The sequence below is a fragment of the Pseudoliparis swirei genome, chromosome 5 (assembly GCF_029220125.1).
Source record: "Pseudoliparis swirei isolate HS2019 ecotype Mariana Trench chromosome 5, NWPU_hadal_v1, whole genome shotgun sequence".
NCBI lineage: Eukaryota > Metazoa > Chordata > Actinopteri > Perciformes > Liparidae > Pseudoliparis > Pseudoliparis swirei.
The window spans coordinates 1,797,233-1,817,395 of NC_079392.1; the positions used below are offsets into that span (position 1 = coordinate 1,797,233).

The following is a 20,163-nucleotide window of genomic DNA, read 5'->3' on the forward strand; positions in this document are numbered from 1 at the left end:
AGGTGACATAAGCACACGCTTTATTAAAATAAAACATTTACATTTCTACACTAATAGCAGCACAAAAACACCTGTTATCCAAAAGGACTAAAGTTATATACCAGGGTTTATAAGAGAAATCTTTTGATTTATATCTCGTTTTTAAACAATCTAACTAGAGTAGAAAATAGCAATATATATATATACATATATATATATTTCTATATATATATACACATACATATATTTGAATATATAAATATATATTTAAATATATATGTATATTTAAATATATGTATATATGTAAATATATACATATACACACATATATATGTATATTTAAATATATGTATATATATTTATATATTTAAATATATGTAAATATATACATATATATATATATTTAAATATATATTTATATTCATTTATATATACATATATATGTATATTTAAATATATATATAACACAATGATTATGCCTCCATTAAAACATAAACATTTAACAATCCAATTGACCCCTCGATACTGAACAGGACCTTTCTGAGGTTGTTTGTGACTGTTGATCCCCAGCTGAGAGCCAATCATGACGTCATTGATTACCTCACCTGAGCCTCATGACGATCAGGACGAGGGTCACATGGTCTGATGGGAACAAAAAGCCTGAGCATGAGGGTCCGGCCGGAGGTCGGTGGGATCGAGGAGCATTTAGAAGTTTACATGTTTTTATTCCGTCTCACCTCTCAGGACATCAGGAACAAAGGAGGTACGGTTGGTAGAATGGAGAAATACAAAAGTGGTACAGTTGTAACTATTTTCTCTAATTAACTATATGTTTAATTATTTAAAATGTGCTTATTTCACCTGAGAACTTTTAACAAATATGAGCTTATGTGTTCTAAACTTCTGTGTGAGCTGTGACTTCATGGATTAAAACTTATAAATTTGATGTTTTTAGGGATCGTGTTTCATTTGCAGCTCTAGTTATAGTCGAGGCAAATCTATTGTACTTTTGGAAAATCTCGGCAATGAAAGGCAAATGAGTAAAAAAAAAAAAAAAGAGGGAAAAATGTCTTAACATAAAAGTGCATATATAAATTTTTCCACAGATGTTTTGACGGAATTTAACAATTTTGGAAGATCTCAACATGATTTTTGTTCTCATTGCTGCATGTTTGTCCAACTGGATTTAACCAAATGACATGTAGTCTTGTCTTTGTTGCAGTGCTAATGTTTTCTTGTCTTGCAGGCTGCTCGTGTGCATCACCGGCTCATGAAAACAACTTTACTGAGGAACAGTTGAAAAAGGATCCAGCTGGCTCCCAACGGATGATTCAGTTATATTAATGTCCCCTGTTGTTGTAAATAAAGGCACTGTGACCGTGGGCCTCTGAGTAGCAGCCTCTCTGCAGAGTTAATAAACACCTGTGCTTCATTCTGACATGTCAACAACGTCCAGGCCTCCTGTCCGATAATGAGAGCACCCTCAGGCCTCCATCTTTTGCACCGTTTAACAACTTTAAAGACCACGTGCACGGATCATTGTGAAATAAAAGAATACTGAACACGTGTCCTACTTATTTGGCGAAGCTGACTTGAGCCTCGACGTCATAATGTGGTGCCCTCATGACGTAATGTGACTCTGGTTAGCGAGAACCGCTAACGAGATCTGAATGAAGTGAAGGCACGTCCATCGATTAACTATAAACTAAATGTCTACGTCGCTTTAAGAGGTATTTGATTTAAAGTTTACATTTATTTGGCTAACTATTGCCCGGCTTTGGGGCTCCAGTGAGACTAGTAACGTTACGGCCGCCTGGACGTTTACCCTCCATGACGTCAGCCAAAGCGACGCGCGTGAGTTCTCGCGAGAGTTCCCGTCTCCCGAATCAATCCAACATGGCGCCGTAGGGACGTTGTTATTGTTCAGTCGCTTCTTCCCCAGCTCTCTCTCTGCTCTCCGACGGAACACTCCGCGGACAGGCGGCCGGGCCGTGTTCGCGCGGGCATGAGAGAGACGTCCGGGCACAATGTTGAGATCAACCGGCTTCTTCCGAGGCATCGACTGCCCGTTCTACCCGGAGAACAGCGAGGGCAAAGGGGGCAGGAACGGGTGTAACAGACCGTACTGCCACTTCAGGCACAGCCAGCAGCGGCGGCCGTCCTACGGGAGCCCGGCGGCGGCGGCGGCGGCGGCGGAGGGGCCGAAGAAAAGAGACCTCCATCCCGGGAAGAAAGGTGCCCAGTTCCCTTCTCGTGAATCCTCGCGTCGCCTCGGCTGTCGCAGCTCACGGTGTGGAGGGAAGTCATGGCCACAAAGAAATGCCCCACACTTCCCCCAGCACGTCACTTACCCTCCCCAAACAACAAAGGAAGTGTCAAAGCAACAGACGTAAAGTATCAAGAGTTACTTCTACCTTATACTATCTACATGATTATCTAACGTTAGATGCCAAACAATGCACCAGATCATGTCATAATAATCTAATAATGAACACAATACATCAGAAAGAAAAGTTCACTGAACTAAAAAGGCTTTTAAGAATATATATTTATTATCCCCCATAACTTTAACATAAACACGTTAACTGAGATAATAAAATCTATAATCTTCCACCGTGGACCACGTTGTTGTAGTTGCTTATTGTAATACGCTGGATGTTTTTTTAAAGGTCAAGTCGGCCAATACTAATTCTCAAATATTCTAAATGCTAACAATGTGTATATTGGGCTGCAGAGCTTCAGATTGTGTGAGGGTGAATGTAACTTAAAGGAGAAATGTTTAATTTTCTAATTACAGTGATGAAAAAATGATGTAATGTGCTTAAAAATGTCAACATCGGGAAAAAGACGAGAGCTTCCCGAGTGGACGCTCCTCAAAAAGCAAGCAAGTGAACCTTTTTTATGATTATTTCACTGGTAAATCTCCAAAGGCTTCTTCTTGTGTGCTGTGTTCCTGCAGAACAAGGTTACGACCCCTTCAACCCGGAGGTCGTGAGACCCCAAGCGCAGGAGAATGGGACGTCCTCTGACTCGGGCGACCTCAGCGGCGCTCTGGACATGGTCAACAAGGCCATCGAGGAGGTCCGCGGCGAGGTGGAGCGGGAGAAGAGGAAGCTCTCCCGCATCGGGGACGAGCCGTACGACCCCGGCCAGAGGAAAAAAGCGTCTTCGCCGAAAGCCGTTAAGAGCAAGAAAAAGCCAGCGTCGCACATGGCGTACGACCCCGGCAGCTACCAGATGACGTCCGGAGGTTACAACCCGACGCCCGGCTGCAGTAAGTACACGCTGGATGCAGACGCCGCCGGGAACAACAGCAGCTCCATGGAATACGTTCCCACGGCGGTGAGAAAGCCTTTGTCCCGGAAACACGCGCCGTCCCCTCCCCCGAGTCCGAAGTACTCCAGCAGCACGTCCTCCCCGAAGGTCAAATACACGCTGGACAACTCAAAGCCCTCCACGGACATGGAGTACGACCCGCTGTCCAACTACTCGGCGGGAATCGCGGCGAAGAGCAAGAAGGAGCGCGGCGGCGGCGGGAAAGACGTCAAGACGGACGGGAGGAAGACGCTCAAGCTGCCGCCGTACATCGACCCCAAGAAGTACACGTTCTCCGAGTCCGACGGGGAGAGCTCCGGGACGGAGTACCGGCCCTACCTGCTCAGCAGCCTCCAGCAGAGGAAAGGCCACCGGGGGGCGCCGTGGAGCGGCGTGGGGAAGGAGAAAGAAAAGGAGGCTTCGGAGGAGGAGGAGAAGAAGAAGGTGGCGGGGGGGGCCGGTCACACGAGTCGTGAGAAAAGCGGCAAATTTGAGAACGCGGTCGGAAAGGTCGCCAACAAAACAAGCGGCGGCGGCGGCCGAGACAAAGGGTCGACGAAGACCTCCAACAAGGACTACGCGAAGAAGGAGAACAAGAGTCACGGGAAGAGAGACGAGAGGAACAACGCCGCCGGCAAGACGCCCGATAAAGACAACAAGAGATCAGAGGAAAAGATCAAACGGGAGGAGAAAGTCAAAATGGACTCGAGCAAACGAGAGAAGGAGGCAGGAAACGGTGCGAGGGAGAGCAAGAAAGCCAAGATCCTCGAGAAGGGGAGGAGCAAGGAGAGCAACGGCCGACCGGAGGGCAGGAGGAGAGAAAAGGAGGTGAAGAAGACGAGCAAGAGCAGTTCGAGCGTCGGCGTGAAGGGGGGCGCCGCACACGGGAAAGACCGAGCGAAGCCCGACGCGAGCTCGGCCAATGGGAAGAGGCGAGGGGAGAAGCGGCGGAGCGCCAGTCTCAGTCACGCCGATCTGTTTGGAGACGAGAGCCCGGAGGAGGCCGCCGCCGACGAGGAAGACGAGGAAGAGGAAGTGCTGGTGAGGAAGTCTGCGGACGCGTTGAAGAGAGGGAACAAGAGGAAAGCGTCGGAGCTGACGCCCTCTTCCTCCGACGAGGAGGAGGAGGAGGAGGAGGAGGCGGGTCACGCCGACTTCGACTTCTCGGGTTTCCAGGACCTGGACCTGGACTCTGACCCCATGGAGGAGTGCCTGAGGATCTTCAACGAGTCCAAAGACGTGAGGACGGAGGACAAGGGCAGGCAGCTCAAACAGGTGTGTGTGTGTGTGTGTGTGTGTGTGTGTTTTGTCGGCGTTTACACGGTATATCTGTTTTCCCTTCAGCCCTCGCGGCTCTCGGAGGAGGAGGGCGGTGCCGAGGCGGCGCTGACCACGCTGTTCCCCGGCCAGAAGAAGAGAGTCTCGCACTGCGGCGCCAGAGGAAGCGTGAGTCTGTCCTCGTCATGTCACGACGTCACCTGCCTGGTGTCTGTGCTTCTATGATGTCATCAGGAGGGACGGGGGGGCGGCACAGAATAATCACAGACTCTATTTCTCGTCGGGGGAAGCCAAAGAATAACTTCAGCCGAACTTCTGTAACTTCTGTGTGTGTGTGGATACCTTCCTGGTGGATGGGTGTGTGTGTGTGTGTGTGTGTGTGTCCAGTCCGACCCTCCGTCGGCGGCGTGGCCCAACAAGAGGCTCTCGGCCCAGGAGGTCTGCTACCGGCGGCTGCAGACGGCTCAGCAGCAGGCGGCTCAGCTCTCGGCCCACGTGACCTCTCAGAGCTCCTCTTCCTCCTCCTCCTCTTCCTGCTCGGGGGAGAGGAGGAGACTCGCCCACCGGCCTCAGGCCACGCCCTCCAGAACCGGTATGGGGGACTCCCGGGTCAGGGTACCACTGCTGAGCTATGTGCTACAGTAGAACTGTGTGTGTGTGGATACCTTCATAGTGTGTGTGTGTGTGTGGATACCTACATGGTGTGTGTGTGTGTGTGTGTGTGGGGATACCTTCATGGTGTGTGTGTGTGGGGATACCTACATGGTGTGTGTGTGTGTGTGTGTGTGGGGATACCTACATGGTGTGTGTGTGTGTGTGTGTGTGGGGATACCTTCATGGTGTGTGTGTGTGTGTGTGTGTGGGGATACCTTCATGGTGTGTGTGTGTGTGTGTGTGGATACCTTCATGGTGTGTGTGTGTGTGTGTGTGTGTGTGTGTGTGTGTGGGGATACCTACATGGTGTGTGTGTGTGTGTGTGTGTGTGGGGATACCTACATGGTGTGTGTGTGTGTGTGGATACCTTCATGGTGTGTGTGTGTGTGGATACCTTCATGGTGTGTGTGTGTGGGGATACCTTTATGGTGTGTGTGTGTGTGTGTGTGTGTGTGGATACCTTCATGGTGTGTGTGTGTGTGTGTGTGGACACCTTCATGGTGTGTGTGTGTGTGTGGATACCTTCATGGTGTGTGTGTGTGTGTGGATACCTTCATGGTGTGTGTGTGTGTGTGTGTGGACACCTTCATGGTGTGTGTGTGTGTGTGTGGATACCTTCATGGTGTGTGTGTGTGTGTGTGGATACCTTCATGGTGTGTGTGTGTGTGTGTGTGTGTGTGTGGATACCTTCATGGTGTGTGTGTGTGTGTGTGGATACCTTCATGGTGTGTGTGTGTGTGTGTGTGTGGATACCTTCATGGTGTGTGTGTGTGTGTGGATACCTTCATGGTGTGTGTGTGTGTGTGTGGATACCTTCATGGTGTGTGTGTGTGTGTGTGGATACCTTCATGGTGTGTGTGTGTGTGTGGATACCTTCATGGTGTGTGTGTGTGTGTGTGTGTGGATACCTTCATGGTGTGTGTGTGTGTGTGTGGATACCTTCATGGTGTGTGTGTGTGTGTGTGGGGATACCTTCATGGTGTGTGTGTGTGTGTGTGTGGACACCTTCATGGTGTGTGTGTGTGTGTGTGGATACCTTCATGGTGTGTGTGTGTGTGTGTGTGTGTGTGTGGACACCTTCATGGTGTGTGTGTGTGTGTGTGTGTGGATACCTTCATGGTGTGTGTGTGTGTGTGGATACCTTCATGGTGTGTGTGTGTGTGTGTGTGTGTGGATACCTTCATGGTGTGTGTGTGTGTGTGTGTGGATACCTTCATGGTGTGTGTGTGTGTGTGTGTGTGTGGATACCTTCATGGTGTGTGTGTGTGTGTGTGGATACCTTCATGGTGTGTGTGTGTGTGTGTGTGTGTGGACACCTTCATGGTGTGTGTGTGTGTGTGTGGGGATACCTTCATGGTGTGTGTGTGTGTGTGTGTGTGTGTGGATACCTTCATGGTGTGTGTGTGTGTGTGTGTGTGTGTGTGTGTGTGTGTGTGTGTGTGTGTGTGTGTGTGTGTGTGGATACCTTCATGGTGTGTGTGTGTGTGGATACCTTCATGGTGTGTGTGTGTGTGTGTGGGGATACCTTCATGGTGTGTGTGTGTGTGTGTGTGTGTCATGGTGTGTGTGTGTGTGTGTGTGTGTGTGTGTGTGTGTGTGTGTGTGTGTGTGTGTGTGTGTGTGTGTGTGTGTGTGTGTGTGTGTGTGTGTGTGGATACCTTCATGGTGTGTGTGTGTGTGTGTGGGGATTCAAGATTCAAGATTCAAGATGTTTTATTTGTCACATACACACACAGGGTGTGCAGTGAAATGAAAGTGGCAATGCTCAGCAGGAATGTGCAAGGGCAACAAGTACACACTATTTACAAATAAAAACAACACAATATTTACAGTAAGTGTGTGTGTGTGTGTGTGTGTGTGTGTGTGTGCCTAAGAGGGGCAGTTGTGTGGGTCTATGTGGGGGTCCTGGTGAGGTCGGAGTTCACAATCCTGATGGCCTGAGGAAAGAAACTCCGTCTCAGTCTCTCTGTTCTTGCAGCGTGACTACGGAGGCGCCTGCCTGACCGCAGCAGCTGAAACAGTCTGTTGTTGGGGTGGTGAGGATCCTTCATGATCCTGCCGGCTCTGGTTCTGCACCTCCTGGTGTACAAGTCCTGCAGGGTGGGAGTGTAGTTCAATAGTGCGTTCAGCCGAACGCACTACTCTCTGCAGAGCCTTCCTGTCCTGAGCGGAGCAGTTGCCAAACCAGGCTGTGATGCTTCCTGTCAGGACGCCTCTACAGCTCCAGAGTAGAAGGACTGAAGGATCCTCTGGGAAACTTTAAATTTCCTCAGCTGCCTGAGGTGGTAGAGGCGCTGCCTTGCCTTTCTCACCAGAGTGTCTGTGTTCGTTGACCATGTCAGATCCTCGGTGATGTGGACTCCCAGGTATTTATACCGCTCACCCTCTCCACAGTAGTCCTGTTAATCCCCAGTGGTGAGTACGTCCTCTGTTGTTGTACCCTCCTAAAGTCCACAATCAGCTCCTTAGTTTTGGTGACATTCATGATGAGGCTGTTGTCCCGGCACCAGAGTGACAGATCAGCAACTTCCTCCAGGTAGGCCTTCTCGTTGTCGGAGATCAGGCCCACCACCACTGTGTCATCCGCAAACTTGATGATGGTGTTGGAGCTGAACCTGGCCACACAGTCATGTGTGTACAGGGAGTACAGTAGGGGCTGAGGACGCAACCCTAGGGGGATCCTGTGTTCAGGGTGAGGGATTTGGAGGTGTGTCTGCCCACCCTGACCACCTGTGGCCTGGCGGTCAGGAAGTCCAGGATCCAAGCACACAGGGGTGTTCAGTCCCAGCTCAATCAGCTTGCCGGCCAGTCTGGAGGGACTATGGTGTTGAAAGCTGAACTATAATCAATGAACAGCAGTCTCACATAGCCCCCTCTCTGGCTGTCCAGATGAGAGAGTGTGGTGTGCAGTACCTGGGAGACAGCATCATCCGTGGATCTGTTTGGGCGATAAGCAAACTGCAGCGGGTCCATGGAGGAGGGAGGAAGGCGCAGATGTAGTCCTTTATCAGCCTCTCAGCATTTCATGACCACCGAGGTGAGGGCCACCGGTCGGTAGTCATTCATACATGCTGGAGAAGCATTCTTGGGCACAGGGACAATAGTGGATCTCTTGAAGCAGGCGGGGACCACGGACTCAGCCAGGAGAGGTTGAATATTGTGGTGAACACTGGAGCTAGCTGGTTAGCACAGGTCTTCAGTACTCGCCCAGATATGCCATCTGGACCTGCAGCTTTCCTGGTGTTCACCCTCAACAGAGCCCTCCTCACACTGTGCTCGGTCACAGAGAGTGTGTGTTCATCCCCAGCGGTAGAACTCACCTCGGCTACGCTAACGGTGTTGTTGTTAGCCGGCGAGCTAGTGCTGTTGTTGCTAGCCTCAAACCGTGCATAAAATGAGTTCAGGTCGTCCGCTAGGGATGCGTCGGCACTCACCATAGCGCGGGGTCTGCTCTGGTAGTCTGTGATAGTCCGTAGCCCCTGCCATAGGCGCCTGGTGTCGCGCTGCTCCATCTGTGATTCCACTCTGTCTCTGTACTTCCTCTTGGCCTCCTTCACCGCCCTCCTCAGTGCATAGACCGCTGCCTTGTACTCGTCCATGTTGCCGGATACAAGACCGGAGTTATAGGCAGCAGTACGGGCGTTCACAGCTTCACGGATGGATCTATCAACCCACGGCTTTTGGTTAGGAAAGACCCTAACTTTTACCGTGGGGACGATGGTGTCCGTTAGCGTTGCTATGAGGCTCATTGCTACTTCCAAGAACTCGCTGACGCCACTGGAACTGGATTGGATCATGTCCCAGTCGACGACACGCAGAGCGCCCTGTAGCTCAGCCTCTGATTGGTCAGACCACCGCTTCACGTTCCTCGTCACTACCGCTTCCGCGCGATCTTTGCGGTATCCCGGAAGCAGAAAAATGGCGGCATGGTCTGATTTCGAATGGAGGAGAGAGACAGCCTTGTAGCCTCTCTTGAATGGCGTATAGCAGTGGTCCAACGTTCTTTCCCCTCTGGTAGCACACGTAATGTGCTGGTGAAAGTTCGGCATGACTTTTTTTAGGTTAGCCTTATTAAAGTCCCCAGCCACCACCACAGCCGCGTCGGGATACTTGTTCTGATGCCGACATAACACATCATGTAGGTCCGATAGTGCTACGTCGGTGTCCGCTTGTGGTGGAATGTAGACGGCTGTGGTGATGACCGAGCTGAACTCCCGGGGAAGGTAGAATGGACGGCATGAGATCGTCAGATGTTCCAGGTTCGTGAGCAGGAACGAAAGAGTCTTAATGTTCTTGGGGTCGCACCACATGTTGTTCGTCATGAAGCAAACCCTCCACCCTTAGATTTACCAGACTCTTCCGTTCTGTCTGCACGGAAAACAGAGAAGGACTCGGTTGGGCATATGACTCGATCCGCACCAGCGGTTCAGCCATGTTTCCGTCAGACAAAAGATATTACAATCCCGCATGTCCCGTTGGAATCTGATTCTTGCCTAATATCATCCATCTTATTTTCCAGAGACTGGACGTTAGCAAGAAGGATGCTGGGCAGAGGTGGGCGGTGGGCTTGAACTCTCAGTCTGTTCCAATTCGCTCCGTTTCCCTCGATGTTTTCGTCGTCTCCCGTAGTAGCGGCTCCACTGTTGTTGATGTGGTTCGCTCACGATCTCTGCCGGCCACGCTGGATCGATGGAAAAAGTGGACAAAAACCCTTGTTTTGCGCAAAAGTTTATGTCCAAAAGTGTGCTGTGGTCGTATGCTGTTAGTGCCGATGTGTTTGTGGCAAAGAAAACATTAAAAATAAACACAAAAACTAAAAGAGCGCACAATCTCCGCGGAGCTACCTCGACGGCGTCTGGACACAGCCGCGCCATACCTTCATGGTGTGTGTGTGTGTGTGTGTGGATACCTTCATGGTGTGTGTGTGTGTGTGGATACCTTCATGGTGTGTGTGTGTGTGGATACCTTCATGGTGTGTGTGTGTGTGGGGATACCTTCATGGTGTGTGTGTGTGTGTGTGTGGGGATACCTTCATGGTGTGTGTGTGTGTGTGTGGGGATACCTTCATGGTGTGTGTGTGTGTGTGTGTGGATACCTTCATGGTGTGTGTGTGTGTGTGGGGATACCTTCATGGTGTGTGTGTGTGTGTGTGTGGATACCTTCATGGTGTGTGTGTGTGTGTCAGGTCCTGCGGTGGCCAGTAGGCTGGCCTCCTCCAGCCGGACCCAGCAGACCATCAAGGCCCAGACCACCGCCGGCATCCTGCCCAAGACCATGTCCACGGTCCTGCAGAGGAGGGTGGCCCACACCCCCACCATGAAGGTACACACACACACACACACACACCATGAAGGTATCTACACACACACACACACACACACACACACCATGAAGGTACACACACACACCCACCATGAAGGTACACACACACACACACACACCATGAAGGTATCTATACACATACACACACACCATGAAGGTATCTACACACATACACACACCATGAAGGTATCTACACACATACACACACCATGAAGGTATCTACACACACACACATGTTACTTGTCGTCTGAGCGTGTCTCCTCGTGACCTTGAGCCTCTGCCCCCCCCCCCCCCTCAGAGCGGCTCCATGACGCGGCCCACCATCCCCATCGAGTTCGGGGCCAAAGTTCCGAACAACGTCCGCCAGCGCTACCTCCATACCTTCATCGACGAGTGCGTCAAGTTCTGCCCGTCGACGCCGCCGCCGAGGTGAGAGAGAGAGGTCAGACCAGATGAATATGTCATGTGATCAGATGATCAATAGATGTATAGATGTCATGAACAGATGATGTCATGTGACCAGATGAACAATAGATGTCATGTGATCAGATGAACAATAGATGTCATGTGACCAGGTGAACAATAGATGTCATGTGACCAGATGAACAATAGATGTCATGTGACCAGATGAACAATAGATGTCATGTGACCAGGTGAACAATAGATGTCATGTGACCAGATGAACAATAGATGTCATGTGACCAGATGAACAATAGATGTCATGTGACCAGATGAACAATAGATGTCATGTGACCAGGATGAACAATAGATGTCATGTGACCAGATGAACAATAGATGTCATGTGACCAGGTGAACAATAGATGTCATGTGACCAGGTGAACAATAGATGTCATGTGACCAGATGAACAATAGATGTCATGTGACCAGATGAACAATAGATGTCATGTGACCAGATGAACAATAGATGTCATGTGACCAGATGAACAATAGATGTCATGTGACCAGATGAACAATAGATGTCATGTGACCAGGTGAACAATAGATGTCATGTGACCAGATGAACAATAGATGTCATGTGACCAGATGAACAATAGATGTCATGTGACCAGATGAACAATAGATGTCATGTGACCAGGTGAACAATAGATGTCATGTGACCAGATGAACAATAGATGTCATGTGACCAGATGAACAATAGATGTCATGTGACCAGATGAACAATAGATGTCATGTGACCAGATGAACAATAGATGTCATGTGACCAGATGAACAATAGATGTCATGTGACCAGGTGAACAATAGATGTCATGTGACCAGATGAACAATAGATGTCATGTGACCAGATGAACAATAGATGTCATGTGACCAGATGAACAATAGATGTCATGTGACCAGGTGAACAATAGATGTCATGTGACCAGATGAACAATAGATGTCATGTGACCAGGTGAACAATAGATGTCATGTGACCAGATGAACAATAGATGTCATGTGACCAGATGAACAATAGATGTCATGTGACCAGGTGAACAATAGATGTCATGTGACCAGATGAACAATAGATGTCATGTGACCAGATGAACAATAGATGTCATGTGACCAGATGAACAATAGATGTCATGTGACCAGGTGAACAATAGATGTCATGTGACCAGATGAACAATAGATGTCATGTGACCAGGTGATCAATAGATGTCATGTGACCAGGTGATCAATAGATGTCATGTGACCAGGTGATCAATAGATGTCATGTGACCAGGTGATCAATAGATGTCATGTGACCAGGTGATCAATAGATGTCATGTGACCAGGTGATCAATAGATGTCATGTGACCAGGTGAACAATAGATGTCATGTGACCAGATGAACAATAGATGTCATGTGACCAGGTGAACAATAGATGTCATGTGACCAGATGAACAATAGATGTCATGTGACCAGATGAACAATAGATGTCATGTGACCAGATGAACAATAGATGTCATGTGACCAGATGAACAATAGATGTCATGTGACCAGATGAACAATAGATGTCATGTGACCAGATGATCAATAGATGTCATGTGACCAGATGAACAATAGATGTCATGTGACCAGATGAACAATAGATGTCATGTGACCAGATGAACAATAGATGTCATGTGACCAGATGAACAATAGATGTCATGTGACCAGATGAACAATAGATGTCATGTGACCAGGTGATCAATAGATGTCATGTGACCAGGTGATCAATAGATGTCATGTGACCAGGTGATCAATAGATGTCATGTGACCAGGTGATCAATAGATGTCATGTGACCAGGTGATCAATAGATGTTGTGTCTCAGGCGCTGGACGAGGAGAAGCTGGTGTATTCTCGCAGCAGCAGTAAGAACATCTACCTCAATGTGGCCGTCAACACTCTGAAGAAACTCCGGAGCAGGAGCACTTCCTGTCCCGCGCCTGCACCCAGTAAGCCACGCCCCCTGCCCCCCCCCCCAGCGTAACACACAGTCGACACACATATGATGCACATGAAGAAGAATCCACACAGAGTTAAGACTCAGTGGTAACGTGTGTTTGTTTGTGTTTGTTTGTTTGTGCGTGTTTTTGTTTGTGTGTTTGTGTTTGTTTGTGTGTGTGTTTATGTTTGTGTGTTTATGTTTGTTTGTGTATGTGTGTGTGTTTGTGTGTGCATGTGTTTGTGTGTATCTGTGTTTGTGTAAGCGTGTGTTTGTGTGTGTGTATATTTGTTTGTGTGTGTGTTTATGTTTGTGTTTGTTTGTTTGTGTGTTTATGTTTGTTTGTGTTTGTTTGTGTGTGTGCATGTGTTTGTGTAAGCGTGTGTTTGTGTGTGTGTGTGTGTGTGTATATTTGTTTGTGTGTGTGTGTTTCTCTGCAGAGGATCCGGGGTCAGGGGCCAACAAGCGGGTCCAGTCCCATGAGGAGGTCCTCGGAGGCCGAGCTGCCGCCACCACGAGTTTCACCGTCAACCGGATGGGCAAACAGCTGGAGGAGAAACTCACCGGTGAGACAGATTTATTTATTTATATTTATTTTACGTCATTTCCATTTTTCTCTCGTTCTGTTTCTATCTTCAAGTCACCTGATAAAATCAAAATAGAGGAAACTGAAGAAACCTTTAGTTGACGTTAGCAGACACACAACCATGTGACCTCCACCAGGTTCACCTGGCGTCAGAGGAACTTCACTTGTAATATAATCATTATTAAAATACAAACAGAGCTCATACAAAACGGCTCCATCGATAATTATTATTTGATGGATAATAATAAATATTCTTTAATTGTACCCGTGTTGAAAACATCCGGTTCAAACAGGACGTCAACATGATAATTTATTATTATTTATTTTATTTGGGAGTTGTTCCTGATCCGATGTGATGTTTTGGGACAGGGATGTCTATGTGTACAGATTGTAAAGCACTCTGAGGCAAATTTGTAATTTGTAAAATTGGGCTATACAAAAAAACTGAATTGAATTGAATTGAAAAATTAAATTGAATTGAATTAAATTACCTGGATGGACTGGCGGCCTGTCCAGGGTGTCCCTGCCTTCGCCCTATGTCAGCTGGGATCCGGCGCCCCCGCGACCCTAATGAGGATAAGCGGTATTGATAATGGATTAATTAAATAACGACCTTAATAAATCAGTCACGAGTTGAACTGCGTCGTGAGTCTTTGTCCCAGCGCCGTCGTTATGATTGGTCGTCTCCCTGCAGGCGCCACGCTGTTCCGGAAGCTGAGCTCCTACCTGCTGACGGAGGAGCAGCTGCAGGACAACGGATACCCGAGGACCAACCCGGAGGCCCCGGGCAAGGCCGCCATCTTCAACCAGCCGGAGAGGAAGCCCGTCACGGACCGTGAGGATTACAACGAATAAAATATATAACTATAAACTATGTTCACACGCACGAGATCTCACTGGTCACCGTGTGGATGAACCTGTTCATTGGTCATGAGGATGAACCTGTTCATTGGTCATGTGGATGAACCTGTTCATTGGTCATGAGGATGAACCTGTTCATTGGTCATGAGGATGAACCTGTTCATTGGTCATGAGGATGAACCTGTTCATTGGTCATGTGGATGAACCTGTTCATTGGTCATGAGGATGAACCTGTTCATTGGTCATGTGGATGAACCTGTTCATTGGTCATGAGGATGAACCTGTTCATTGGTCATGAGGATGAACCTGTTCATTGGTCATGTGGATGAACCTGTTCATTGGTCATGAGGATGAACCTGTTCATTGGTCATGTGGATGAACCTGTTCATTGGTCATGAGGATGAACCTGTTCATTGGTCATGAGGATGAACCTGTTCATTGGTCATGTGGATGAACCTGTTCATTGGTCATGAGGATGAACCTGTTCATTGGTCATGTGGATGAACCTGTTCATTGGTCATGTGGATGAACCTGTTCATTGGTCATGAGGATGAACCTGTTCATTGGTCATGGGGATGAACCTGTTCATTGGTCATGAGGATGAACCTGTTCATTGGTCATGTGGATGAACCTGTTCATTGGTCATGTGGATGAACCTGTTCATTGGTCATGTGGATGAACCTGTTCATTGGTCATGTGGATGAACCTGTTCATTGGTCATGTGGATGAACCTGTTCATTGGTCATGAGGATGAACCTGTTCATTGGTCATGAGGATGAACCTGTTCATTGGTCATGAGGATGAACCTGTTCATTGGTCATGTGGATGAACCTGTTCATTGGTCATGAGGATGAACCTGTTCATTGGTCATGAGGATGAACCTGTTCATTGGTCATGAGGATGAACCTGTTCATTGGTCATGAGGATGAACCTGTTCATTGGTCATGAGGATGAACCTGTTCATTGGTCATGAGGATGAACCTGTTCATTGGTCATGAGGATGAACCTGTTCATTGTGGATGAACCTGTTCTTTGGTCATGAGGATGAACCTGTTCATTGGTCATGAGGATGAACCTGTTCATTGGTCATGTGGATGAACCTGTTCATTGGTCATGGATGAACCTGTTCATTGGTCATGTGGATGAACCTGTTCATTGGTCATGTGGATGAACCTGTTCATTGGTCATGTGGATGAACCTGTTCATTGGTCATGTGGATGAACCTGTTCATTGGTCATGTGGATGAACCTGTTCATTGGTCATGTGGATGAACCTGTTCATTGGTCATGTGGATGAACCTGTTCATTGGTCATGAGGATGAACCTGTTCATTGGTCATGTGGATGAACCCTGTTCATTGGTCGTGTGGACTAACCTGTTCATTGGTCGTGTGGACTAACCTGTCCTCTGATGTCCAGCCCTGAATAAGGTGTGCTGCCGCTGTGGAGCTGAGTATCGGATCAATCTGAACGGCAGCTGTGTCCGGAGAGAGGAGTGCTGCTTCCACTGGGGGCGATTGCGTAAGAATAAAGGTACGGCTCATTTTTATGACATTATAAAGACGCATATTGTTCTATTTTATATCTTGTAATTCATCCCGCCACATGTAACTCCTCTCTCCTCTCTCCTGTCTCCTCTCTCCTCTTCTCTCTCCTCTGTTCATTGTTCCTCGCCAGTCGTTGGCGGCTGGGAGACGAACTACAGCTGCTGCGCCGCCTCCATCGGGGTCCCGGGGTGCCAAGTTTGCAAAGTATTATTCTTTTAATCTCTTTACGTGTTAAAATATAATATAAAATATAACGTATATATATAATATATATAATATATAATATAACGTATAATATATAATATTATATAAATAGAATATATAATAGAATATAAAATATAACTTATAATATATACTATTATATATATATATAATATAAAATATAACGTGTAATATATAATATTATATAAATATAATAGAATATAAAATATAACGTATAATATTATATAAATTAAATATATAATAGAATATAAAATATAACATATAATACTATAAAAATAAAACGTATAATATATTATATAAATAGAATATATAATAGAATATAAAATATAACGTATAATATTATATAAATAGAATATAAAATATAACATATAATACTATATAAATAGAATATATTATATAATATAACGTGTAATATAAAATATAACGTACAGCCAGTCACGAGATGTTAACTCTTCTTTTGTTTAGTTTTTCTCAGAATTCAGTGTTTTGTGTGACGTTCAAGCACTTTGCTCACGTGTGTTCAAGTCATGTTCTGCAGGTTTTATGAATATTTATTTATATATATATATTTACATACATCCCCAGAGTGTAATCCGTGTCTCTCCCCTCAGCAACACGTCCAGGACGGCCGTAAAGAGTCGTTCGATGGCTTCGTCACCACGTTCAGTAAAGCTCTCCCACCGGACGGCAACGGGGGGGTGTTCGCTCTGGACTGTGAGATGGTGAGGCCTTCAAGGACCCTCGTGTGTCTCGTGGTTTGAGAATATTGATTTATCATTTTACAACTGATGCTGGAAGGAAAACACAAGACTAAAGTCAACGTCATCTTTATTGGGACTTTTCCATTTGTGGAAACATACAGATCAGAAGTGTGTTTGTCTCTTGTCCGACAACAAGAGTAATAAGAGTATTAAAGTAATAAAGTAAGACGGGGCCAGTGCTTCTACAGGCGCCGCCATCTTGAATTAATAATGCGTGACGACCTCTTATTCCATTTCCTCGTGTCAGTCATGTGACCTCGTTGCTCCGCCCCTCTCAGTGCTACACCAAGCAGGGCCTGGAGCTGACCCGGGTCACCGTCATCGACTCGGAGCTGAAGGTCATCTACGACACGTTCGTGAAGCCCGACAGCAAAGTGGTCGACTACAACACGCGGTGAGCGGCGGCCGGCGCGCTCGGCGTGTCTTTCACGGTTTTATATCTTCAGAAACTATAAATCTCAAACGCGTTGTTCAGGTTTTCCGGCGTGACGGAGGAGGACCTGGAGAGCGCCAGCATCACCCTGAGGGACGTCCAGGCCGTGCTGCTCAGCATGTTCAGGGCCGAGTCCATCCTCATCGGACACAGCCTGGAGAGCGACCTGCTGGCCCTGAAGGTACCACGGCTCCTCACTCGCGTCTTTTAATGAGACGATGCATTCAATGGCAGATGTTCCTCTGCCGCCTGGGGAGCAACACAGAGGTCACAGAGAGTTTACACCTTTATTATAAGCAGGCACGATTCATACTTATTATACAAATATAGATGATAGACTAGATTCAACTTTAAGTAAATATAGATACGAATACTCTAATGTCTAATATATATATGTATAAATATACAGTCTTACCTAACTGATGAACCGGATGGAGTGAACTGACTGTTGGGTCAACAAGTAGAAGAAGTCTCGCGTTTCCTAATTCTTTAATAAATCAACCAAAATGATCCACAGCTTCAGCAACATGCACATTCAGTAACGTTCGAGAAGCTGAAACTCAAGGAAGTCCTCTCCTCTGTGTTTCCTGCGGTGACCGTGACATTAAAGACAAAGAGTTGTTTGTAGAGACGATGTTTCTGGGCTGGAATCTAAACCCTTTTCCTGTGACCGTCTTCTCTCTCAGCTCATCCACAGCGTGGTGGTGGACACGGCCATCGTGTTCCCTCACCGCCTCGGCCTGCCCTACAAACGGGCCCTGAGGAACCTGATGTCCGAGCACCTCAAACGCATCATCCAGGACAACGGTGGGGAAATAATCACACAGAGCTGTTATAGACGGTTTATTTTATTTATTTTATTTATTTTATATTTACATTTTAAATTGTAATTATTCTTATATTTACATTTTAATATTTTTTTTTATTATTTTCCTTTTTTTAAAAATGTTTTAATTTGTAGTTATTGTGCTGACATTAGTTTATTCATTTAAAATATCATATTGTAAGTATCAATACATGTTATGTGACGAATGATGCTCTGTTACACTAACAGGCCCTCATCATCACATGATCTCCATTTGTAATCAACTCGTGTCAACAACAACAACAGATGAACTGATCAGTCAACATCAGTAAATCTTTATTTGTTGAGCCCATTTTGATTGAATTACAGCCAAAGATTCAGAACTGTAGTAAAAGTGTCAAGTAACAGGAAATATAAATACTTAAGTCCTGCAGAATTATACTTAAGTACAGTTCTCGCGTGTACTCTCGACCACTTCCTGTCTCCCACTTCCTGTCTCCCACTTCCTGTCTCCCACTTCCTGTATCCCACTTCCTGTATCTTGTGTTTGTCTTCCGTCAGCTGGCAAAATAATGGCTCTGAAGCCTGGCTGCACTACCTCTGGTCACCAGCAGGTGTCACTGTCGCCTCAACGCCGTTAAAACACAGATTTACTGAAATGCCTCAAAGTTTTATAAAGTCTTGTTTCTCCTGAGGTATTATGGTCTGTTTAGGGTATTATGGTCTGTTGAGGGTATTATGGTCTGTTGAGGGTATTATGGTCTGTTGAGGGTATTATGGTCTGTTGAGGGTATTATGGTCTGTTTAGGGTATTATGGTCTGTTGAGGGTATTATGGTCTGTTTAGGGTATTATGGTCTGTTTACGGTATTATGGTCTGTTGAGGGTATTATGGTCTGTTGAGGTTCCTGCTTTAGAGGACTAACCCGCGTGGCCGGTCCTTCCTCGTTCCCTCCTCTTCACACCCTTAGACTCCTAGACGTGACCTTCCTGACCTGTAGAATATACACTTTTATTAATCCCCAAGGGGAAATTAGTTCTCTGCATTTAACCCATCCTTAGTTATTAAGGAGCAGTGGGCTGCGGTGAAGCGCCCGGGAAGCAACTGGGGGTTCAGCGCCTTGCTCAAGGACACTTCGACTTGCAAGGGGTCCGTGTCTCACGTTAACCGTCCGTGTCTCACGTTAACCGACCCTCGTGTCTCCCGGTGTCTCCAGTGGACGGCCACGACTCCAGTGAGGACGCGTCCGCCTGCCTGGAGCTGATGTTCTGGAAGATCAAGGAGGACGCCAAGGTCAAAAGATGACCTCCGACCCCTCTGCTCCACTTCCTGTCTTCAAGTTGGGGGGGGGCAGATGTTCAGGTCCCAGTGTCGGCGGAGGGGGCGGGGCTTGTGGCCCCCTGCTGTACTGCCAGTCCCTTCATAAGCAATAGAAGCCCAGAGGCCACGTCTGTATTTCACTCTGTAAATAATGCCCCTTGTGGTCGTTCTGAGAAGTGTCTCTTTTTTTTTTTTTTTTTTTTTTTTTTTTAAAGCCTCAAAGAATTTAATAATCACCCTTTTCTATAGAAGAAGATTTGATATCACGTCCGGCTGATTTGCACTACGCTCGCGTCGTCTTAACCGCTAACCAATCACAGGCCGCCTGCTCTCAGCCCGGAGCGTCTCATTGGTCGACCGATCCCGTAACACGGGATCTCGTCCGCTCGCTCCTCATTGGTCGAGGCGGTGACGGACGTCTCCGTGTTGGAGCTCCTCCTCCTCAGCGGCTCTCGTGACGACCGCGGCGTCGCCGTGACGACGAGTTTGTTCCTCCGTAAAGACTCAAGTGGGCGGAGCTAGTCGTGGTTATTAATGACTGAGTTCCATGTCTGGTTTTATGTTGAAAGACTGAATAATATTTGGTGCTGTACAGACTCCGTGTTCCTCTTTTGTATTTGTTCATTTATTTTGGTTGTTTATCTTTTTGTATTAAAAGATAATAGTTACAAAAAGAA

The 20,163-nt window shown here is 47.0% G+C and overlaps 1 protein-coding gene across 1 annotated transcript; it reads left to right on the top strand.

The window, feature by feature from the left end:
- The first annotated feature begins 1,869 nt into the window (after positions 1-1,869).
- On the top strand, positions 1,870-20,163 carry rexo1 (REX1, RNA exonuclease 1 homolog). The gene is given in 16 exon segments (XM_056415169.1): positions 1,870-2,214; positions 2,939-4,569; positions 4,639-4,740; positions 4,960-5,164; positions 10,412-10,548; positions 10,847-10,959; positions 12,815-12,963; positions 13,394-13,519; positions 14,234-14,374; positions 15,818-15,931; positions 16,076-16,149; positions 16,779-16,889; positions 17,207-17,322; positions 17,404-17,542; positions 18,048-18,168; positions 19,383-20,163. Coding segments are annotated over 16 exon segments (3,576 nt in total). The 5' UTR covers positions 1,870-2,006; the 3' UTR covers positions 19,472-20,163.